We start from the raw sequence: 24192 nt of genomic DNA on the forward strand, positions 1-24192 counted from the left end.
CGTCACAACAGATACGAGTATAGCGAACATGTTGTGAATTATAAACACCGTAAGATGGTGCTTAAGGTACATCACCATGCGAAAAAGAAAATTAACAATAACGAACGTATAATCGTCCCTTTTGTTTTGTAAATTTTAGTGTGGAGTTTCTCCGTGTAAAACTGTTTATGATATAGGTGTCATACCACCAATTAAAAGTCCCTATCTGTTCAACCAAATTTTACAATTTTCACAGCCTGCTAAATATTTCACCTTAAGTTTAACTTCAAAGAAACCAGGTATATCCTGAATCCTACATGTATCAGCTTTCTACATGCCAATTTTCAATAGGTGTTTAAAATCATATAAAAAAGAAAAGGTGTTCCGAATAGAGGTACCACTAAAAATAACCCCTGGTTTTCTGGAAATCTTAAATTAGTATACAAAAGAGTGCATTAATCCTCAATTTTGAACGCAAACTCATAACCAAGTAAATTTTAGCTCAAAATGGTCTTAATATATTTCTCTTTCACCAAAAGTTTCATTTCTGCCAATTTGTCGGTTAGTTTAAGTAAAAAATGACATCAAATGCACTATTTTTTGTCCGAGTAGGCCTACTTTCACATACGTTCTAAATTTGAGGAAGTAATTGGTGGTATGACACCTATAGGACAGGTAAATTTCGGCAGTATATTTAGAAAATTCTTGATTATTTTTAATGAACAAATATCATCAAGATAACGGTTAGTGTTCTTGAATTTATCAATTTAATTATAATCGCGGGTTTTTACTGAATTTGGTCATAAACTGTGATTTATAAAAGTAGAAAAATCAAGTCTGTTATTAAAGGGGCGCAATATGTGCCCATGGGAATACCTACAATCTGTCGATATACTGTGTTGCCGAAACGTACATAAATATTATCAAGCAGACAAATAATAGCTTCAATCACCTCATCACACCTCCAGTAAGTTTATCTAGCATATCAACCTTTCTCATTAGAGAAGAAGGCTTAAAATGAGTTGCAGAAAGTATATGTGTATTCCGATTTACCAAAGGACTATTTCATTATAAAGGAAATAGTTTTGTAATAAGATTGTGCGGAAGTGTAGTGTAAGAGTTGAATAGTCAAAACTATCAACAGAATCAAATGGACCATCAAGACACGTAGTTTATCTAAAACATCCAAATATTTTTTTTAACACGGCGTTATTATTTGGGAATAATACTTTGCAATCGATCCGTCTACTTTGAAAAGGTATATTGATAGTAACAAGTTCATTGAATAGTACAACAAACAGAAAATATGCATCAAATATTGCCCCATTCACTCTTTCTGCTAGTATAGTTTGAAAAGGAATTTTAAAAATAAACTATTCTATTGTGGTATCGCATGGATAAATTAATATATCTCACACCACTGCTGATAGACTGTCACTTCCCAAGGGTGTCATCAGCTCATGGTATGGTTTATCAACTCCAACTCCCTACGGCAAAGTTGACCTTTGATGAATTCGGCTATCCTTTTTAAATCCAGAAAAGCGCCTGGAACGCCAGATACTTATTAATAAATGTTGCATAATATACAGGTAGGACACTTTATGCATAAGTAGAAAAAACATAAGTGTTTCGAATATTTCAACATTTTATAAACCATGAATTTAGCAAGAAATGGACTAATTAATATGTCAACACAAAAAGTGCTGACTTCTGGGCTGATGATATCCTCGGCGACGAAACATCCAGAATCAATTGCATCAACCCATTAGTTGTAAAACCACACAAAAAATACAAGGCTTTTAATTTAGAACGCAAGAAGCGCGTTTCATGTACATAAGACTTATAAGGGGCGCTAGAATCAAAATAGAGGGAAGGTCAAATCAAATGCAGAACATTAAGATCAAAATATTTCGAAAAGTTTTGTATAATGCATGAAAAACAGAGACTGAAATGCTATATTGTTACAATTGGAGGTCAATAATTGTATTTCTAATGTTTTCCAGTTTAAAGAAAATCTGACTGCTGAAATAAGACGAATTTCTGAAGAACTAAAGGAAGGTAACCATTGTATTTAATGTATTAATTGTGATTGCTATCATGTCTTAAATAAGTTGAAAGCTACCAAAAATATAATCCTTGGGGGAAAAAATAATAATGTTCTTGCCTATTTATCAACTTTTTAATCATAAAATGTTCATTTGATAAACATATAGTAGTCCAAAGAGAAAATGTATTCAAAATTTTTGGTTTGAAAAGGGGAATTTATGTGGCCCCATATATATTGTATTAGGTAACTAACAATATTATGAGGATTGCTCAAATGGTTGAAGTTGTATGAATAATGTATGACAATAAAAAAAGGCTGAAATACCATATTTTACCATTGGAGGGTTGTACTTTTGACACTCATGGAGTTTTCCAGCTGATAAAATTATTTAACATCAATGATATATAATAAAAGGCATCACTTCTAATATTTGAATTTCTAATGTTTTCAGTGCAATACATTGATAAAGTCGCTAAGAAACTGGCTGTCGGTTTAACTGATGAAATAAGACGAGTTTCTGGTGAAAGTGTAAAAGAGAGAGGTAATCAATGTATTTAATGTCTCGATGGTGATTACTTTCAACTATTAAAACTTTTAAAATCAGGGGCGAATCTAGAGGTTTTGCGGGTTTTTTGTTGTTTTGTTTTAATATTTAGGTTCAGAGGGTACATGTTGCTTGCTTAGCTCCACTTCATTTTGTTTGAGGCTGATAGTTGTCTCAATGGCAATCCGTTTATACGACATTTCCTTATCTTTAGTTTATTTATATAATTATCTATATTAAATTCTAAATAAATACACATTACTCTATCATGTATATGCTAATGCCTAATATATGTGTTAAACTGCAGTCAAATGAGGTGCTAATACAGTTCTTGCAATTTAAATCTTTCTGAACCAATCGTAACTACTCTGCCATATTTCGGCAATTCTCGCTAATGACTGAGTGGTTGCAATTGATTTATGAACCTGTTCAGGTCTTGTAATACAGTTGGAATCTGCATGTGACATATACTATTGGTATCTGTATCGGATTCGACACGGAACTTGGTAATTGTTTGTAATATCAATTATGTGGAAAACAAAGGACCAGGGATAGTGTAATTTTAAATCAATACCATTGCCCTGTATTATACTTTACTAACCATATTAGTTATATTTAAGGTTGAGTTATTTTATGTTATTCGTCGTTTTTACGTCATTCCGGCTAACAAATTGGACCTCGTTATTTTCGTTGTATAGATTTCAAAACACAAAGTTACATATATTTTAAAAATGCAAATTTTATTCTTCTTGAATGTATTCGAGCAAAATTATGAACTTGATCTAAATATAAACCATAATGCACGTGCTCCAGTGACTTTTCATTGAATCCTTTACAGTTTGATAAATTATTTTCTAATTACCAAAATCATAAAACACTACAATTAGAAACAAAAAAAAACTGACAAATAACAAAATAATTGGAATAAAAACTTTATTACCATTTCATAACATACAACTTTCATTCATTTCTATTCAAATAATACTATCAATAGCTCTTTTTGAAAAGCTAGCTGTCGCATACCTGATGAATTTTTTTTCCAATCAGAAAAGCATTGCATAGTGTATAACAAAAAGTAAACTGCAAATTCTAATTCTTAGATCTTCTAATACCTTAATGTGGGGAATTACAGGCACGTGTCTCTGATTTTTCCATATCCTAGTAAACATAACCTTTATATAACATTAAGACATATATGACACTTTTTCAAAGAAAATTTGGGAAATGCATAAACACCGAAAGAAGAGAGGGTCATTACTTTTGTATGTCTATTTCGAGTAGACACTCACTCCAACGTAACTTTCGAAGCGTTCGACACAACTCGTTCTATTTAACTTTGTCGCATGATGGACATGATATTGACAGAAAAAAAAGCTTTTTAATCGTACTTATACGTCAAAGCTAAACATACTAAATAAACATATTTTGATTCGAAGAGCAAGTATATATTGGCATGTAGAAGATATATATCTATTTTATAATCATAATGTTTGTACGTTTATACATGATTTTAAACTCCTGTTTAAATACTTTGGATTTTACTAGAATATCTTTGAGGTTTTTGGGTCTGCGGTAAGCCATAACGGGAGGTGATGGAAAAATCTCGTGTAATTTTTGATTTTATAAAAATGGATAATTACCACGTGAATCACTGTTTACATTTACTCGGAAGAAATTGTTCCGAGTATTCTTTATTTTGATTGGTTAATTTGTTACCTGGATACAGGACGGTCTATATATTTCTTTGTTTCGGGATTCGCGGTACATTTGAAATTTTTCTTTGAAATTATTTTCAAACTACACATGTACACATAAAAAGAAAAATAAGCATAAGAAAAAGAAGGTCAGATCTGGTATTAAGGATATACCTCATGATAAGGTTAAAATTAAGATGAACTGGCCGCAATCTGAGCTCAAATATGAGTTTACAAATAGAAAGGCTGTGGAGTTTAGACAGCTAACCATGAGTCAGTTTTGTGCTGGTGAATTAGAAAGTATAAGGCATTGCAAAATTGGTAAAAAGAAAGAGAGGGTAGATTATTTTTATTGAACAAAATTTGTTATTATGCAAGTGAATTTGAATGGTCTGTGCTGTTAAATTTTTATGCAGCATGGGTAAAATTAATTGAAAAAGGTGAGAATGTCTAGTCTGATGATACTTCTCTGCTGGAGGTTAGAATGTTGATAGGAAAGAAAGTGTTGATTAAAACTGCTAGTAAATATTCAGATAAATCTTCTGAAAAGAATTTTGATAAAAAAAATTGGGTATTGTCCTTTGTATCAGAGAAATAAATGTAATATTTCGAAGGATGGTCATACTTTGGATATTGCAGGCAAAAGTAGATTTGTACAACATGTTTGTGCCACATGTTTACGGGAGGATAAGGCTAAAATGAAACATCCAGAGAGTTCATCAGCTTGTCCTCATATGTCGTGACTAGAATTAGAAAAAGCTGTTAATAGCATTGGGAATTTTAATTCAAAAGAGATAGATACTTTTTATCCTGAATGGTTACTTGTAGATTCAAATAAGGACAAAATGCTGATTGATAAAGGGGAAATCTCTAAGTCAATGGAGGTTTTTAAAAGTGATACTTGTACAGTTAATAATGACAATTATAGAATTTCAAGTAAAAGGGAAGTAAATAAATCTTTACCAGTACCAGTTATCTTTGAATTTAAAAATTGATGAATTTTGTCATAAACACAAAAAGTGTTTAATTTGTGATTTGAATGTTAATTCCTTATAGATTTACATTATTTTGTTGATATTCAGAGAGTAATTAAATTATCAGGTTTACCGAATTATCTAGGTTGACTATAATGATCACATTTTGTGTGACTTATTAGAATTTGGTTTTCCCATTGGTTATACAGCAGGTGATATAGTAGATATCAAAAAGCCTCGTAATCATAGCGGTGCTAGAGATTTTCCAGATTTCATTTTGAAGTATTTGAAAAAGGAGTTAGAATATAAAGCTGTTATTGGGCCTTTAAAAGTGAACCCTTTTATATATTCTTCGTTAGTGTTATCTCCTTTAAATTCAGTTCCAAAGAGTACACCAGGTGAAAGAAGGGTAATACTAGATTTAAGTTTTCCTTCTGAAAATTGCATTAATGCAGGTATTGATAAAGATATTTATTTGAGTGAATCAGTTAATTTGACTTATCCATCTGTAGATGATTTTGTTAATCTTATTAAGTTAAAAGGCAGAAATTGTGGTATTTTTAAGAGGGACTTGAAACGGGCTTTTCGCCAAATTCCAATTGATCCTGGAGATATCAATTTTGTAGGATTTCATTGGAAAAATCACATTTTTGTAGACAGAGTTTTAAGTATGGGACTTAGGTCATCAGCTCATATTTGTCAGAGAGTGACTTCATCGGTAGTTTACATGATGAAGCAGTCTGGACATTTATTATTAAACTATTTAGATGATTTTGCTGGAGCTGACAAATCAGAAGATGCAAATGTTGTATTTGATTTATTAGGTAGACTTTTAAACAGTTGTGGTCTTGAAGAATCAGTGGAGAAGGCTAGCTCTCCAAGTACAGTTACGACATTTTTAGGAGTGAAGTTTGACACTTTGGAACTTACAATTTCAGTAACAACTGAGAGAGTGGAAGAGATTTTATTGTTGGTAAAGACTTGGTTAAATTTACTGGTTGCAACAATTAGACAGTTACAGTCATTGTTAGGTAAATTACATTTTGTATCGAACTGTGTAATACCAGGAAGGCTATTTGTATCTAGATTGCTTACTTGGCTTCGTAGTTTACCAGATGACAAATGTGACCATATTATTCCTTTGTATATAAGGAAAGATTTATTATGGTGGTATCATTTTTTAAAGTCTTACAATGGTGTTTCTATGATGGCTTTAAAGGATTGGTCTCAGCCAAATGAAATATTGGAGACATATGCCACTTTGAGTGGATGTGGAGGTTGGTTTTTTGAAAAAAGAGAGTTTTTTCATGTTGAATTTCCTTCCTTTTTAATGGATTTGAATTTGCATATAAATCAATTTGAATTGGTTGCTTTGATGATTAGTGTTTAAGTATGGAGTGTACATTTTGTAAATAGAAATATTTTAGTGAGATGTGATAATCAATCTACTGTGATGGTTTTGAATTCTGGTTGTACTAGAGATGCTTATATGCAATGTTGTTGAAGAGACATTTTATTTTATGCTGCAAAGTATAATTTTGAAATTAAGGCTGTTCATTTTCCTGGAGTTGAAAACAGAACAGCAGATATTTTGTCAAGATGGCATTCTGATTCAAGATTTGAAGACTTATTTTATGAATTGCCTGTTGTAAGAATAGGTAAATGTTTTGAGAAATTTGTCTATTCAGGTCTTTTTCAGTTTACGCATGATTGGTAATTTATTGCAGATTTACAGCTGAATTTGTTGAAAGTGGATCAACAGACATCGTGCAAGTCAGCCTTTGCTCGTGGCACTTTTGAAAACATTAAAGTTCAGTGGAGGACTTTTTTAACATTTTGTATTTATATCGGTTTTAAATTTTTACCAGTATCTTTGAATACTGTGTGTTTGTATGCTAAATTTTTGAGCAGGTCTTTTAAATCAGTGCATTCTATTAAAAATTATATTAATGGAGTAAGATTATTGCATTTATACAATGATTTGGAGTTTCCTTATCTACAAAGTTTTTCATTAAAACTTTATTTTGAAAGGTTTACAGAGATTAAATCCTCATTTACCAAGGAAAGCGCTTCCTATAACTCCTTTGATTTTAAAACAGATTTATGAGTTTATGAATTTGAATGACCCCAAAGATAAGACTTTCTGTAGTTTGTTTTTGTTAGCCTTTTTTATGATGAGTAGAAAATCTAATCTTGTTCCTAATTCAGAAAAGGAATATGATGAAAATAAGCAATTATGTAGAGGGGTCATTATTATTGAAAATGATGTTTTAATTATTATTTTGAAATGGTCTAAAACAATTCAGTTTGGTCAAAGAAAGTTGAGAATTCCAAGTTCTAGTATTCATGTGAGTATTTTATGTCCGGTTAATGTTTACAAGAATATGATCGAAGCTATTCCTGTTAAAAAGGATCCTGCTTTTTGTAAAGTTAAAAAGGGACGCATTCTACCCATTATTTATAAAGAGTATCAAAATAAGCTTAGATATTTAATACATAAAACAGGTCGTAACTCTTTATTTTACTCTACTCATAGTTTTAGAAGAGGGGGTGCATCTTTAGCTTTTGATGCTGATGTTTCTACTGAACTAATTCAACTTCATGGAGATTGGCATAGTGATGCTTATAAAAAATATTTAGAATTTACTTTGGAACAAACACTACAAGTTTCGCAAATGATGTCGAAGAGTGTTTCCTTGTTAGGTTACTAATTTAAATTGTTTCTTTGCAGAACCAGGAACTTTTCTGATAGTGTCAGACTCAATTGCAAAATATGTGAAGCTTGAGAATGCTGATGTGTTTGCGTTTCGGGGGGCTTCCATAGGAGAAATAACTTATCAGCTTAACAAGAACAAGGGGAGTATTTATGAAGGTTATAATGGTATCTTTCGTCCCTCTTTTATAAATGTTTAATAATTCATTGTGGTACCAATGATATTCATATTTTATCTATTGATCAGTTTAAGTCTGCTTATTGTAATTTGATTTCAACTACTAAGTTGTTGTTTCCTTTTATGGTTATTGCTTTGTCTGGTATTCTTCCTCGTCCTGTAGATTTTGAGGAAACGGGTCAAAAAATTAAGGCAGTTGATATGGCTTTGTTAAATTTATGTTATAATGTAGAGTTCATTCATTCGTATAGATATTTTTTGAAATGTGGAAAGCCAAAGGTGGAGTTATTTGCCTATAAAGATGGTGGTTTACATCTGAATTGTGAAGGTACAAGGCAGTTAGGGTTATATTTTAAAAGACGGGTTGCTCATTTGATTTAGATACGTTAACTTGTCATTTGAGATGATTTTCTCAGATGGAGTTAAAGGATTAGTAATGGTTGAATTTTATATTTCTGCCATACTTCCTTTAGTTTCTTTTAGTTGATGGTTGATATTATTTCTTCCATACTAAAATTTGGATATTTTGTATTTTATTTTCCTTAATATGTAGGGGTTTTATTTGTTTTGTTGGGTTATGATATAGTAATGTTTATTTATATATTATGTACTAATAATTTTTATTTTATATCGCAGGTAAGGGACTCTTTTCAGTGAGTATTGTTCACACTGTTGGGTGATGTTTCTTTTCATATGAGATATGGTTTCTTGTATGGAGAAAAGTTTATGTTCAGGGTTGATATTGTTTCTTCCTTGCTTGCTTTAATTATTTAGTTTTTGCTTGATATAATTTCTTGCTTGCTAGATTAACAAGCTTAAATTGTGTTTTGTTTATATGTAAGTTTAAATTAATTTGCTTAATTCTTGTGCAACACAGTTGTTTGTTTATTTTTTGGCGGCCGTTGGCTCATGTGTTTATTCGACTGTTTGGACTAATATATTGAACATTTCTAATGGCTAGACGCTATATTTGCTCTTTAACATTAACTTTACATGTTACATGTGACTGTCAGTGGTATAGTCGAGTGTTTGTCCTGTGCTGTGAAATATATTTATTTGTCTTGTGTATATATATTGTGCCGTAATAAAATTGAGTAACTTTGAGTTCTTTTGTGAGAAGCCTGGTAATTGTGTAATTTTTGATTTTATAAAAATGGATAATTACCACGTGAATCACTGTTTACATTTACTCGGAAGAAATTGTTCCGAGTATTCTTTATTTTGACTGGTTAATTTGTTACCTGGATACAGGACGCTCTTATATATTTCTTTGTTTCGGGATTCGCGGTACATTTGAAATTTTTCTTTGAAATTATTTACCCTCCCACCCGCCACATACAACTGTGTTAGTTATGAATTTTATTGTATTTTATGTGCTTATATATAACATATGCTTATGTATACTGTGGCTAGCTCATGTGTTTATTCGACTGTTTGGACTAATATATTGAACATTTCTAATGGCTAGACGCTATATTTGCTCTTTAACATTAACTTTACATGTTTTATGTGACTTTCAGTGGTATAGTCGAGTGTTTGTCCTGTGCTGTGAAATATATTTATTTGTCTTGTGTTTATATATTGTGCCGTAATAAAATTGAGTAACTTTTAGTTCTTTTGTGAGAAGCCTGGTAATTTTTTACGATGCAACTTTGATAACTAAAATAAAGACCTCAAACCCGAAACTCTGTGGGATTGAAGGACATTTACTAATCTTCGAATTTCCCCAACCAATCAACATACTTTTACTCTGAAAGAGTCTGTAATATCTTCCAATTAGGGAGTAAGGAAGCTTCCAGTTCGAAGACTGTCCATCGTTCTACTTATAAGACAGTCTCCGATAATAAATATTGAAACTTCAAGATAAAATTTACCTGTTTGTATTACCACAATGTTACAATTAGAGGGCTATGATTTGATTCAAATTGAATATTTCAGCAAATAAAATTATTAAACATAGAGGATCCCTTCTGAACATCTGACCATTTTTCATAATAATGGTTTTAATAGGTACCAGGGTACCAGGGTTATAATTTAGTACGCCAGACGCGCGTTTTGTCTACATAAGGCTCATCAGTGACGCTCATATCAAAATATTTATAAAGCCAAACAAGTACAAAGTTGAAGAGCATTGAGTATTTAATTCATAATAAATCATTTTTTTATATTTTCCAGTGCAAACAATAGATAATGTTGTGAAGAATATGAACACCAGTATAACTGCTGAAATAAGACGAATTTCTGAGAAAGGTAACATTGTAATTGAGGTCTAAATTGTGAATACTTTAAACTATTAAGTCTTAAATCAGGACTTTATTATTAAACAATAAGGTAAAGTGTTACACAGAGAAACAAGTGAATAGAGTTTCTTTTTGACAAAATATTTGTTGAATTTGCAATAGACTTTTTCAACAAATTTTCGGTATTTCTATGGAAACGAAATGTGCGCCTCTTTCAGTACCAGAATCTATGAAAAATGAAGATTTAAATCGTCAATTTCCGCAACCTTAGTAGCAACATATCAACTACACCTGCATATGGGATATATATGTCTTCTTTCCACTTAATACATCTAAACTATTTAAAGAAAATCACAACACAAACTTATGTTGTTGACTAGCTCGAGTACTGCATATTGTGAGCTGCCGATTTGATAAGACAAATTATCAATATAAACATATTATACACTATACAATGTGAAAACAATAACATCATTGTTCAACAAAAATATAAACTCTTCAATGTTGACCTTTTGTATTAGAACAACTGAATAAATGAATGTTTCTTGGCCGCCCAGGAAAAACCCTTTTAGGAAACATGTGTCCGTTTGTCCATGCCAACGAAACTCTAAGTGTTGGACCTCACTTATCAAATGAGATTGTTTGTAAATATCGAAATAGAAAAGAAAGCGAGTCATAAGGACTCAAGAGCTATGCAAATTTTTAGTACAAAAGTCAAAATACGATTACGTTTGTATAGCCAATCAACCTACATACAAATTAAAATATTTACCAAAACACAAAATTATGCAAATCTTTTTTCCTTAAACAACCCTTAAAAATACGATGTTCACAGTACGAAGTACAGGCTAGAATTAACTATATAAAAGTCACTTGACCACCTAATTTTTTGGCGCCAAAAATTCCTACGCCTACAAATACATGTATTACACATGCGCAAGAAGACAATCAATTCCCGTTATACTTATGTGCCTCGGGAATTTTTTATTCCCAACTCATTCGGCAATTATGCCTATTATCTCTGTTTGTTTGGTCTACACATTGTTGTCAATAGTAAGGAATTTTATACTATTGTCTACAAGTGAGAGGTTTGGCTAGCTATAACACCAGGTTTAATCCACCATTGTCAAGAATATGTCAGTTGTTATCGATTCGTTTGGTGTGTTAGAGCTTTTGATTTTGTCTTTTGATAAGGGACTTTCCGCAATACTACAGAACACTTTAGGACATTCATATAACTAAACTTAATCGAAAAAAATGAAATATTTATATTTAAAATTCAGTGCTCTAAGAAATCACAAAAACAAAATACTATTAACACATGAGTTTGCTGAATGTCCTAAAATGTTCTGTAGTACGCCTAGATTCCGCTGACTAAGTAATGTACAAAGACTTCTAGGAAATTGGGAATCTGCTGAAATACCTTTGCAATCATTTACGGTGCATCGCCATGGAATATGCTCTGACTTGAGTGTTCTGTTGATACGGAATGTAAATCCTTTATACACCAATGGTTTCCACAGATTTGTTTTTACCTGACTTTACAAATTAGCTTTCATTCTACTCAAGTTAACAATATCCGGTAAACTAAGGAAACAGAATACAACATAATATGAAATATGCGCAATTAAATTATATGTATGTTTTAAGCGATTACAGAATTTCTCAAAACCTCTTTATACTATTTGGAACATTTGCTTTAAATTTACAAGTAAGTTCAAAATTCATCTTAAAGGGGCACAAGCTGTCAAATTCATGTCCACCGATATGTCTCAAATTCTCATATCTTATTTATAACAATATAAAACATTTATCCAAACTATTGAAAGTCTTAAGGGCATACGATACAGTTACAGGGAAGGTAATGACGTTGCTAACGTAATTTGTTATTTTCGTGACGTCAAACTGTGACATTTCGGGAAAAGATGCATTTTTCGACTGATTTTTATCATTCAAACTGATTTAATTTGAAAACGAGTTCATGGACCCCTAGTTTTCAAAACGGCATTTGGTTTCATTTAGAAGGGAGATTATGTGAACCAAATTTTATAAAACTGTAAATAGAGGATGTTTTTAATTGTGATAAACATGCAGTAAAAAATTACGTTTTTTCCTCAATTCATGAACATTTGATAAATATGAGTTATTTCTGAATAAAAAATTGCATATTTTTTAAAGATATTTATAAAATACAGAAATTACCGATTATTTAACAAAAAACAATTTGTTTTTATCTTTTATAACAAAAAAGTTATGTCTTTCTTTCGAAAAAGAAATTACGGCCACAAATCTAAATTTCGAGCAAATATACAAAATTGCCACCACATTTTACTCAAAAAGTAGCATATGAAGGTATATTTTTTATTACATATTTGATTTAATCAGGTAAAAAATAGCCTATATGCAAATTTTCATGAACTTGTAAATACAGGATCAAAACTGTATCGTATGCCCTTAACAGTTGGGAAGCAAGTCCTTCGATACGGCCGTTGTCGTCAAGCTCTATCAGCAACAATAGCAGGGGGATTAATTAGGTGGCGCTACAGTCGTCCGTAACGTCAAAAAGTCCGCCAAATCAATCGGCTAAAAGATTGACGTTAAAAGTATTTTCTTCAACTTGTCATGCTTTTATTATAATTAAATTTTAAAATTTGTAGGTTTTGTGATCAATATAATTTCTTTACGACATACAAAACATTACAAACAATAGCTTTTTATTGCTATTCCTTTATCCTGTCCGTTCTGAAAAAAATAGCCATCTTTTTTGTTCGCCAAAAAAATCGATTTTTCCTAATTTGACGTTTGCGTATCCAAATACAGAAAAGAACGGTTATAACCTTAAATGAAACCAGGAAACCTATTTCAAATTTCTACACCATTTTGAAGCCATAATTTTTTACTTGTATACATCAATTTTGGTGACCACCAGCCATGCATGTCAATTTGTATCTGGTTTTAGCTACGTTTCTACTTCAAAACAGTGAAGTTAAGCTTCTTTTCATTGTACCTGTTTCAAAGTGCTCTTAAATACTGATTTTATTAAAGACACGAATGAAATTTTGATTAAAAGTTGTGGATTTTCACAATTCCATACGATACTTGTATTTTAAAGTAACTAAAACCCCTATTGACCCCCTACATAAATTGACGGTGACATTGTTTTCTTTTTTCAACATACGTCATGTAACGTTTAAGGTAGATCACCAGTATATATTTTTTGAGACAGGTTTTTTTTATAATTTGCCAAAATGAAGACTTTACTATGCTCTTTCCGAAAATTTAATAAAAAGTATGGGTCACCGTGCTATTTTTCAAGCTATGAGTCGTTGAAAATTGCCAAAAATTGGTTAGTTTGTTCATGAAAATACACATTAGTGTGCATAAAAAAAAATCTATGAGATAGAATTTTGAAATAAATTGTGAGAAGAAAGGTTTCATTATATATTTTAAGAAAATAAAAAGAAAACATAGTGTCACCGAACTTGTTGTCTTGCTACAAGTAAAAAGAAAAAAAATCCCTATTAGCCCAGTATAAATTTTGTACTAAAAGAGTTATCTCCCCTTAAATGGCACATTTGAAAAAAATGATTGTGAAACAAAAAAACATTATATTTGTTAAAATATTTGGTATAATACGATTAATTAACAAATTTTCTTTCAATGGAGAAACAGTCTATCCATTGAATTGCAAATCTGTCTCCAAATTTGCAGATTTAGGCAAATAATTAGACCGATTTTGTACTGTGATTGTACTATCCAAGATGGCGGTATACCATGAATCTACCTTAAAACAAAATATGTGTCAGGGTCATGTGCATAGTAAAAATTTACACATTGGAAAAGTGAAACAACAAACAAAGATCTTCTTTATTGCGTTTGAAACTAAACGTCTTGGAAAATTCTGACAGATCTGACAAATTATTGATAGCCTACTATACTGTATGGATGGACAAAAGCACAACAATAGCAATAGAAAATATATTGCAAAGAAAATTCTGTAGGAAAAAAACATATGAAAAAAGGAAATGAAGGTCAGTTAATAAAATCTTGCTTAGATTATTATCTCTTTGCTTAGTAAGCTATAGTAATAAGAGCAAAAACTAGCTTATCAAGCCAAGTCAGCAAAACAAGAAGTTAATTCATAGAGATATGTTCTTACAAAATGGAATATATGGCAAATTCTTGTCAAATTTAAGCATCATTGATCATTATTGAAGTAAAATGCACAACATTTGTCCCACCAGTTTCATTTCATTTCCTATTACTAGTATTCAGGTAAAGAATATATACAATACTTTGTTTATAAATATGTAATAAAAGCAGCTGATACAGCAACCTGTTCAAGAGAAGAAGCCCCATTTTTTTCAAAAAAGTTTACTTTCATAATCTATAAAATACCCTGAGAAATAAGACAAAGGGCTACTGTACAAGCTAATCTAGCTAACGTAATAAGTTAATTTTATAATAATAATGATTCTGAAATTCAAAATTGTGTCACTTTCACTTATAATTTAACTCAAGCCTATGTTTCTTAGTAAAATACAGAAAAGGAATTTCTGACAATATTTTTGGTATAAAACTTATAAATCCCTTTTCTGTATTTTACGAAGAAACATAGGCTTGAGTTTAAAGGCTCTCTTGATTTGAAGAAATTTGTTTTGACTCTTGGTCACACTTTATAGAATATAAATATATGGTCAGTACTATTTATTTAATAATTATATCAATTTTCAGAAAGATTATTCAAATTGTAAAAAACTATCATGTTTTATTGCATTAAATATTATCAGAAGTGTTTAAAACAATTCTGCTAGGAATGATCCCACATATAAAAATTACATGTAGTATATTTCATCCGCCAGATCTAATTTCTTTCAATATAGCTAGTTTTTTATTTACATGTAGGTGTCATTATCCACATTTCTGAATTGTTTTTTTTTTTTAATATTATTACATTTAATACATTTTTTAATATATTTTGTCTTTTAATTTTTTACATTTAGTCCTTCTCTGAAAAATAGGGAAGTATCTCTTCTTTATATTATCATAACATAGTTATAAATCGATTTTCGTTTATTTTCTTTCTAATTTTTGTAGAGTAAACTCCTTTCTTAATTTTTATGCATTTTCCTGGGTTTTTTATTTGACTGGCGATAGTAAGGGGAGATAATCACTTGCACAAATCGGCATAAAAACCACCGCTTCGTTTTGAAATCAATTTGACGTTTGCGTATCCAACATTCTTTTGCCGAGATATTCATATCGAGTGTTTGTCTTAATGAGATGCTTTATTAAAATTAAATTCAGCCCATCATTTTTAGTTTCCTCGTAGGTATTTAGATTTTTCGATCAGGAGACTTGACAATTTTCACCCAAACCCCAAGTTTGCAGATAAAATAAAGAGTAAAGGACTTTGATTTGATGCGTGAACTTTGACGAGAATAAACTATGGATACTCAAGATTATTTAGGTCAATAGGTTTTTATTACGACAATTGTATTTAGTGAGTTAATATGAGCTTCGTTTCGTGTGTAACTTAGTGTAAACACCATCGAATTAACTATCGAGTTGACCTCGAACACCTACCATGACCATATAAGTGATATAAACATAAACATAAATATAGATATAAACAGATTAAGCAACTCGTGCAATTAGAATTAGCATGGTTTGTACTTACATGAGCAACACTATAGGGACCGCATGTGGAGCAAGATCTACTTAATTTTACGGAGCATCTGAGATAACTCCCATTTGTTGCTCAATCTTTATACTTAGTTTTCTATATTGTGTTTTGTGTTTTGCTGTATGTTTGTTTGTCCTATTTTTTCATTTATAGCTTTAGCGTGGTCAGCAATTTTCGATTTATAAGTTTGCTCTCGTTGGTATTATTTGCCGGTTTTATTACATCTGACAAATTTTCATAATACTGGGTTTCACTTCTAAATAAATTAATTTCTCATGTTTTCTAGTGAAAAACATAGAAAATGTTGTTGAAAAGCTGCAAGTCAGTATGACTGCTGAAATACCATGCATTTGTGAGGAAAGGATAGCAGAAAAAGGTAATCAATTTATGTGAAGTCTTAATGAGATAAATATTGGAGCAAAATTAAAAAAAACATCGATTTCAATTATGAATAATATCTGAGACTACTGTTACACACTTTGGCTTTCAAATTTAAGCTAGGTAAATAGTTGCTTTTTCCTCTCTCCGTTTATATTAGCATCAGTTCTTGCAGTCACAGAAATTGATTATCAAAACGTTTTCAATTTCAACACTTTTCTCATTAGTCCTCGAAATCGTTAAAAACTAATATTTATTGTAGTTTTCCAAATAATGTAATTAAGTTTCAAACTAAAACTGAGGTAAACACAACAACTAAAAGAGGAAAACAACATAAACACTGAAGTGCAACTAAAAAAAATAGTTAATGCAATACACACAGGAACGAACTATAAGATAACAACTGCCATTTTCCTAACTTGGTACAGGACATTTTAAGAAAAAATGGTGGATTGCACCTTGTTTTGCGGCTAGCCGAACCTCTCAAGTTGTGCTTTTATGGCAATGTTAGAAATAACACTAAATTGACAACACTTCATGACAGGTCTACAGTACAAATAAAGGCAAGAATATTCGGGACAGTGAAATACACAAATAAACATAACAAAAGGACATTTGGGCATGTTTATAGTTAGCAAAGGTACCAGGATTATAATGTAATACACTATATGTGCGTTTCGTCTTCATAAGACTCACCAGTGAAGCTTAGATCATGATAGTCAAAAAGCCAAAATCATGATAGTAAAAAAGCCAAAATAAGTGCTCAGATCATGATAGTAAAAACGCCAAAATAAGTACCAAGTTGAAAAGCATTGATGACCCAAAATTCTGAAAAGGTTGTGTCAAATATGGCTTAGGTTGTCTATGCCTGGGATAAGAAAATCCTTAGTATTTGAAATAATTCTTACTTTTGCCAACAGTAAATATAAAAATGAAAATGGAATTTATGTTCATGTTAACACATTGAAACATACGAATTAATAGTAGTAAAAAGTAGTGTGCCTATAATTTGATTGTCACCTTATAAACTCATTTCAAGCAAGCTTATTTCATATCTATGTTTCAGAATCACGTCGAAGAGACGATCGTGCTTTGTCTATGTGTATTGGTATTACCGCTATAAGCACTCATATCAAATCTGTAAGAAGAGTTTGCGGTACCGGAGAATCATGTGATAACATTAAGGTATTTTCAGAAAATATTTCAGGACTCTAATGATTGTATTGAAGAACAAAAGCCTTATGACATTGCCATCTGGTAAATCATTGATTATGCAAAATGAACACTGACGACAGCTACGAATGTCTCATTGGTACATGTATCTTTCGCCTATCTTTTCTCATATCGGGACCTTTTATAGATGGCTATATTTATGGGTTTTGCCCATTGATGAAGACCGTGCGGTGTCTTATATTCTCATAAACCCTCATCATTTGGACAATATTTGATAATTGTCGCAATTATACATGTCCTAATTTTATATTGAATAATATATTTTAATGTACAATTTCTGAACTGGTGATGTAATTGTAAAATTCAGTTTTGTACTGGACCCTAAACATTCTTGCGTCAGTATTTCTATTCATTCTTATGCAAGGTTTACACAAGTGCTTCATGTAATAATTAGAAACAGATACATTGTGTTTAAATTGAGTCATTATTTGGACTATTTTTAATCTAAAATACATTAGACAAGGATTAATTACACATTATTAATCCAAGAACCTCGAAATAATTCTACCAACAACATACACCTAGTCCGGCGGCTTTGTAAAAAAATGTGCACATCCTGTTACAAGCATGAAATTTGGCATAGACCTTCCTCAACTATTACTCTTTTATTTCAGATAGGGAGGCATTTGAAAAAAATGTCTCACTTCCGGTAAAATCTAAAATGGCGGACGTCATACTTAAATCAGCCCAATATCGAAGGCTAGCGTGTAAAAATGTCCTATTATCATGCTACTATCATAATATTTGGTAAAGACCTTTGTGTTTTACTAGTTTTGGATAAATTAAATAGATTAGATGTCTTCAGAAACCCCACTTCCGGTTAAAATCCAATATGGCTGACATTGTACTTAAATAAGCTTATTTTTTAGGGAGGGTAATTGAAATGTGTTTTAACGTATTGCTACTATAATTGCATTGTGTATGAACCTTTCTTTTGTGCTTCTGATGGAGACAATGTATAAGACATATGTCTTAAAAACCCTTTCTTCCGGAAGTATCCAAAATGGCGGAGAGAGAAATATTAATTTTTAATTCAAATTTTCAACTTTTTTCAAAATGTAAAGAAAATGATTTTATTTTGTGCTGGTCATTAAACTTTTGGCTTTAAGTTATCCCCAAAACCACTTATTCTAGGATGTTGTAAATGCTAAGATATAAAGTTGACACTTCCGGTAAAAATTATAAGATGAGTCCTCAATCTATTTCTTCGATGTAGAGTTTTGGATAGATTGATTTAAACAAAATGAAATCACTATATTAGTACTAAAAAAGATTTAAAACTACTTCTATTTGGCCAAAAATACATGCTTATTCACAGTCACCACCACATGCACACAAGGCAGTGCACGGGAGACCCGATTTTACACATTAAAAATAACCGCGGCATCCTTTCTTACATCTATAATGTACAAGCTTCTGAAAAAATGATGAGGTCTCAGAAAGAGTTTTTTTTAAAGGGACCTTCTTTGTCCCTTCGCAATCCATTAGTGACAAGACTAGGTAGCATAAAAGTCAATCCAAAGCTCGTCTAGCTAAACACCTGCATTAGTATATTACACGTTTTACATGCTTGAAAAGACAAGAACAAGTCGTGGGAATAGCTTCACTTGAAATGAGATTTTCCTTTTGTGCAAAAATTGACTTTCTTGGTTCGTTAATCATGTTAGATCTGATAAGTTTGTACAGTACAACCCCGGTGATTTAGGCTGATCAATCATCATTCTTTATGTTAAAGTCACATCTTCAAATACCGTCAATGTCTCCCACGCAGTCTTTTTTTTCCTTTTCAAGCAAAGAGAGAACAGTATCACAACCCGTCATAAGGTATTGGTCAGAAATAAAAGTGTGTGATCATTCATTGCCTAGTGCATTTGAAAGGCCATTGATAGATATTAATCCGAAGATTTTTGCCTCCCCAAATACAATCAATAGTTCGTCTGCCCCTTTGTCACGGAATAGCGAAATACTGGTAGTTTGAAAGCTGCTAAAAGAAGCAAGGGCAACATTTAGGGGAAAGGGAATACACAGACGAACCCAGGATTAAAACATCCTCAAAGATGGGAAAGTTTACTGAGAGATGACGACAGTAAGAAAGAACTTTTAAGTTTTCATTCACAGGAACTTGCTCAATACAATTTTGAGTACAAGGTAGTTGAACAACAAATGCTCAGGAGTCAGGATGTTTAGGGTCATCCACCACTTGATGATGTTTCAAGTTTAGCACCATGTTTACACGAAGAGACTGACACTAGAATCAAGATAGATGTGTCTGATGCAGTGAAACATAGACTTAACTGAGTCATGACTCAAACAGTCGATACTGATGTCATTGCTGTTTCGCTATTCCGTGACATAGGGCAAACAAACTTTGGTTTGCATTTAGAAGGGGAAAAGTATAAGATATATATCAATCAATGACCTTTCAAATGCACTAGGCATTAAAAGATAACACGTTCGCTGGAAAAGGAACTGCGTTGGTGACATTAATGGAGTTTGAAGATGTGACTATAGCATTTAGAATGATGATTGACCGGCCAACATCACCATATGGATTTGATGTTTAATGTCATTGAAAACGATACGTGGTTTTGTTGGAAGATAAAAAAAAAAGAAACAGATTAGGTTAACAAGGCAAGAAAATATGTGTTTTTTTATTTATTAAGATGTGAGAAACAATACCACAGTCTTTGTAAATGTTGGAAATCAGCTCTCCGATTGTGAATTGCGACTTACTGAGTATGCTGATTGGGTATTAATATGTCCTTACCTAAATAAAATACCTTGAAACTGAAATACGAGTGGATGAAGACTTGGATGCGTATGGTAGTTATAGCAATATACTTAGGCAGGTGTTTAGGGAGACGAGCTTGGGATTGGCTCTTATGCTACCCACTCCAGGCGGGGACAGAGAGGATAACTTTTGAAAAACTCTTTTTGAGGCCTCATCATTTTGTCAAAAGCTTATACATTGTGGATGTAAGAAAGGATTCCGCGGTCATTTTTAATGTGGAAAATCAGGTATCCCGTGCACTGCGATGTGTGCATGTCATGGTGACTGTGAATAAACATGTATTCTTGGCCAAATAGTAATAATTTTAAATAATTTTTAGTACTATATATATATGATAGTGATTTTATTTTGTTTTAATCAATCTATCCAAAACTCTAAATCGAAGAAATAGATTGAGGACTCATCTTTGAAATTTACGTCATATTTTTAACCGGAAGTGTCAACTTTATATTAAATATTTACAACATGCTAGAATAAGTGGTTTCCAGGATAACTTTAAGCCAAAAGTTTAATGACCAGCACAAAATAAAATCATTTCTTTACATATTGAAAAAAATGAAAATTTGAATAAAAAATTGATATTTCTCTGTCCGCCATTATGGATATAACCGGAAGAAAGGGTTTTTTAAGACATATGTCTTATGCATTGTTTCCATCAGTAACACCAATGAAAGGTTCATACACAATGTAATGATAGTAGCAATACGTTAAAACACATTTCAGTTACCCTCCCTAAAAAATAAGCTTATTTAAGTACAATGTCAGCCATATTGGATTTTAACCGGAAGTGGGGTTTCTGAAGACATCTAATCTATTTAATTTATCCAAAAGTAGTAAAACACAAAGTTCTGTACCAAATATTATGATAGTAGCATGATAATAACACATTTTTACACGCTAGCCTTCGATATTGGGCTGATTTAAGTATGACGTCCGCCATTTTGGATTTTACCGGGAGTGAGACATTTTTTTCAAATGCCTCCCTATCTGAAATAATGGGTTTCTACGCAAAACAAACATTTTTTTTTCTCAGGGTCAAAAACAAATTATTTTTTTCTCCAAAAACATGAAACAAAAATCAAATGGTTACTGCCTTATACAGACGTAGTCATTTTGGGTCTCTTTATAGCTTGCTGTTCAGTGTGAGCCAAGGCTCCGTGTTGAAGGCCGTACTTGAGTTGACCTATAATTGTTAACTTTGATTACATTGTGACATGGACGGAGACCTGTTTCATTGGCACTCATACCACATCTTCTTCAGTTTCTTAAATAGCACAAAGATGTCGTAAAACTGCAGCTGTAGAGGCGAACAAATTAACTGTTTTTCATTACCTATACACACATTTTATAAAGTGTTTTTTATGTACATTACTGAAATATAACAAGAATAACTGTATTAAGGTAAATGTCCTCAATATCAACGAATATTGGAATTGGTTGTTACGGAATCATACGGGAATATTTCTCAAATTGAGTTGTAAAAACATATTTTTTCTCTTGGATTATTATCAATAAACATAGTAGCATTATGATTTAAACATGATTTTCAGAGCTTTGAAAGCAACTTGAATAAAAACTAGACAAAGTGATGCCCCCACACTCCACTCAGAGGTAACTGTATCATAACAAAGTCAATGTAAAACGTTCTTTGACAGTTGTTAGGGTCTGGGAGACACAAATGATGCCTCCGCAGAATTAAAGAGTTATTTTAAAATATAGTTCAACTACATGTATCTCCCAAAACAGCAAATGTTAATAAAAATCAAAACCCTGACCACATACACACTTTCACTACATGTACAAACAGCCAGAACGGTGAAAAAATCTAGCATATAACTGTAAGAGGAGTTATCTGGAATAACTATATACCCATCGTGGGACGGATGGAAGGGCGGACAGGGGTAACACAATATGCCCCTAACTGCCAGTTGCAGGGGCATTAAAAAACTTAATTGTTATAATAGATTACTTAATGTCTCTATAATAACATCACGTGTTGCAATATTTCACTGTCTGTCTTTGATGCATATAGGTATTGGTATCTGTGTGTTTCCGGTAATAAACATTTGTGTTAATTGTTTGCTTCTAAAGCAGGGAGACAAAGACAGACAGCAGATACACCGTATACGGGGCGCCGAATAGGACTCTTGTGTTTTTGTACTCGAAATTCAATTTTGTACGGACAAAAGTGAGTTTTGTTCAACAAAAAAGAATTCAGTTTAACAAAATTTGTAGCATACTACAAATTTAAATGTTGTCATACAAAATTATCTTTCAGTGAAAAAAAGTAATTTTTGTCATGACAAAATTCATTTTTTGTAACACAGAATTTACTTTTGTTACCTAATCTGAAAATTGGGCGACAAAAGTCAATTTTGTATGCAAATTAGTTTAGTTTGGATTCTGTGAACTTATTTGCATACAACACTGAGATTTTGCCACAAATTTCAATGTTGTGTTTATTTTTGTGTAGACAAAATTGAGTTTTGTTAAACAGAAGTGAAAATTTAACACAAAAAAAGTCAATTTTGTGTCACAAAAGTAATTTTTGTCACAAAAGTCAATGTTGTCTACACAAAAATTAATTTTAATTACAAAATCACAGGATGCTAATTTAAAACAAGTCTGTATCACATAGTTTTGTACCGCGAAATTGATTTTATTATGACAGAATTGAATTTAGTGTACATGTTCCAGACCGTATGAGTATTTGAACATTACGCGTACGGTCTGGACCGTATGGACTTTTTCATAATGGATCGTACGCGTACGGTCTGACTAATATTTTAAGAAGTTGGTCAAGTTTATTAGATACAAATGTTAAGCAGATCAACATAACTTATATCTGAATTGAATATAAAAAGTTAAAAAGTCATGATAGTAATTGAAATAAAAACTTTTCTTATTACAACTATTTAAAAAAAGCCAGTGTCACATTGAGAAACAAAATAGAACTCACGGATAAATATTTAATTTCAACTGTTTGCTCATTCACTTTATCCATCTTACTGTAATAATATCAATTTGTATAACGAAAAACAAAGATTTCGATAAATGTTTGTTTAAATTTAACCTAATATGATCTCAAAACATGTATGGTCAGCTGTACCGTACGCATATACTCATACGGTCCGACCATACGCGTACGCTTACGAGTATACGTATACGGTTCGGAACGTACGCGTACGGTCCAAATACTCGTATGGTCTGGAACATACACAAAATTGATTATAAAAAGTCCCATTCGGCGCCACGTACAACGTACCGATCAAAGAATACTCGTAGCAACTGAATGTCCTATTTCACACTATAGTAAATAGACGTACATTAAAACATAGCATTTTTTTTTATTCCTCATGAATCAGACTGTCATGCTGATTGCATTAGCTGTTGTTATTACATATGTTTCAGTTTGGCATGCTCTAATGCTGGAATTTTCTATAAGCGAAGTGCAATTTTATGTTTAATTTATGTTTCAGTTTGAAATGTTTCAATGCTTTGCATTTATATCACCGAAGTGAAAAAGAGACATCTCCAATGGCGTATTTGTATGGTACCGGTGGATGTCCCGGCAAATTTTGTGGACCAAACTACTGCTGCTGCCACAAGTAATATCCAGATATGTCAGTCGGAATTAAATTCGTAAATCACAATGTAAAAACCATTTGAGATAACAGCAAATGTCAATATGAACAGATATTTAATAAAGAGGTTAAAAGTAAACTGAATCATGGA

At 31.7% G+C, this 24192-nt stretch overlaps 1 protein-coding gene across 1 annotated transcript; it reads left to right on the plus strand.

Annotated features, from left to right (window-relative positions):
* Positions 1-54: 54 nt before the first annotated feature.
* LOC134716672 (uncharacterized) lies at positions 55-24192 on the plus strand. Its single transcript, XM_063579678.1, has 7 exons — positions 55-66; positions 1983-2037; positions 2478-2567; positions 10305-10379; positions 16342-16431; positions 17500-17618; positions 23937-24192. Exons 1-7 carry the CDS (start codon positions 55-57, stop codon positions 23976-23978), a joined length of 483 nt encoding a protein of 160 aa, XP_063435748.1. The 3' UTR covers positions 23979-24192.

The sequence above is a fragment of the Mytilus trossulus genome, chromosome 4, assembly GCF_036588685.1.
Source record: "Mytilus trossulus isolate FHL-02 chromosome 4, PNRI_Mtr1.1.1.hap1, whole genome shotgun sequence".
NCBI classification, from domain to species: Eukaryota; Metazoa; Mollusca; class Bivalvia; order Mytilida; family Mytilidae; genus Mytilus; species Mytilus trossulus.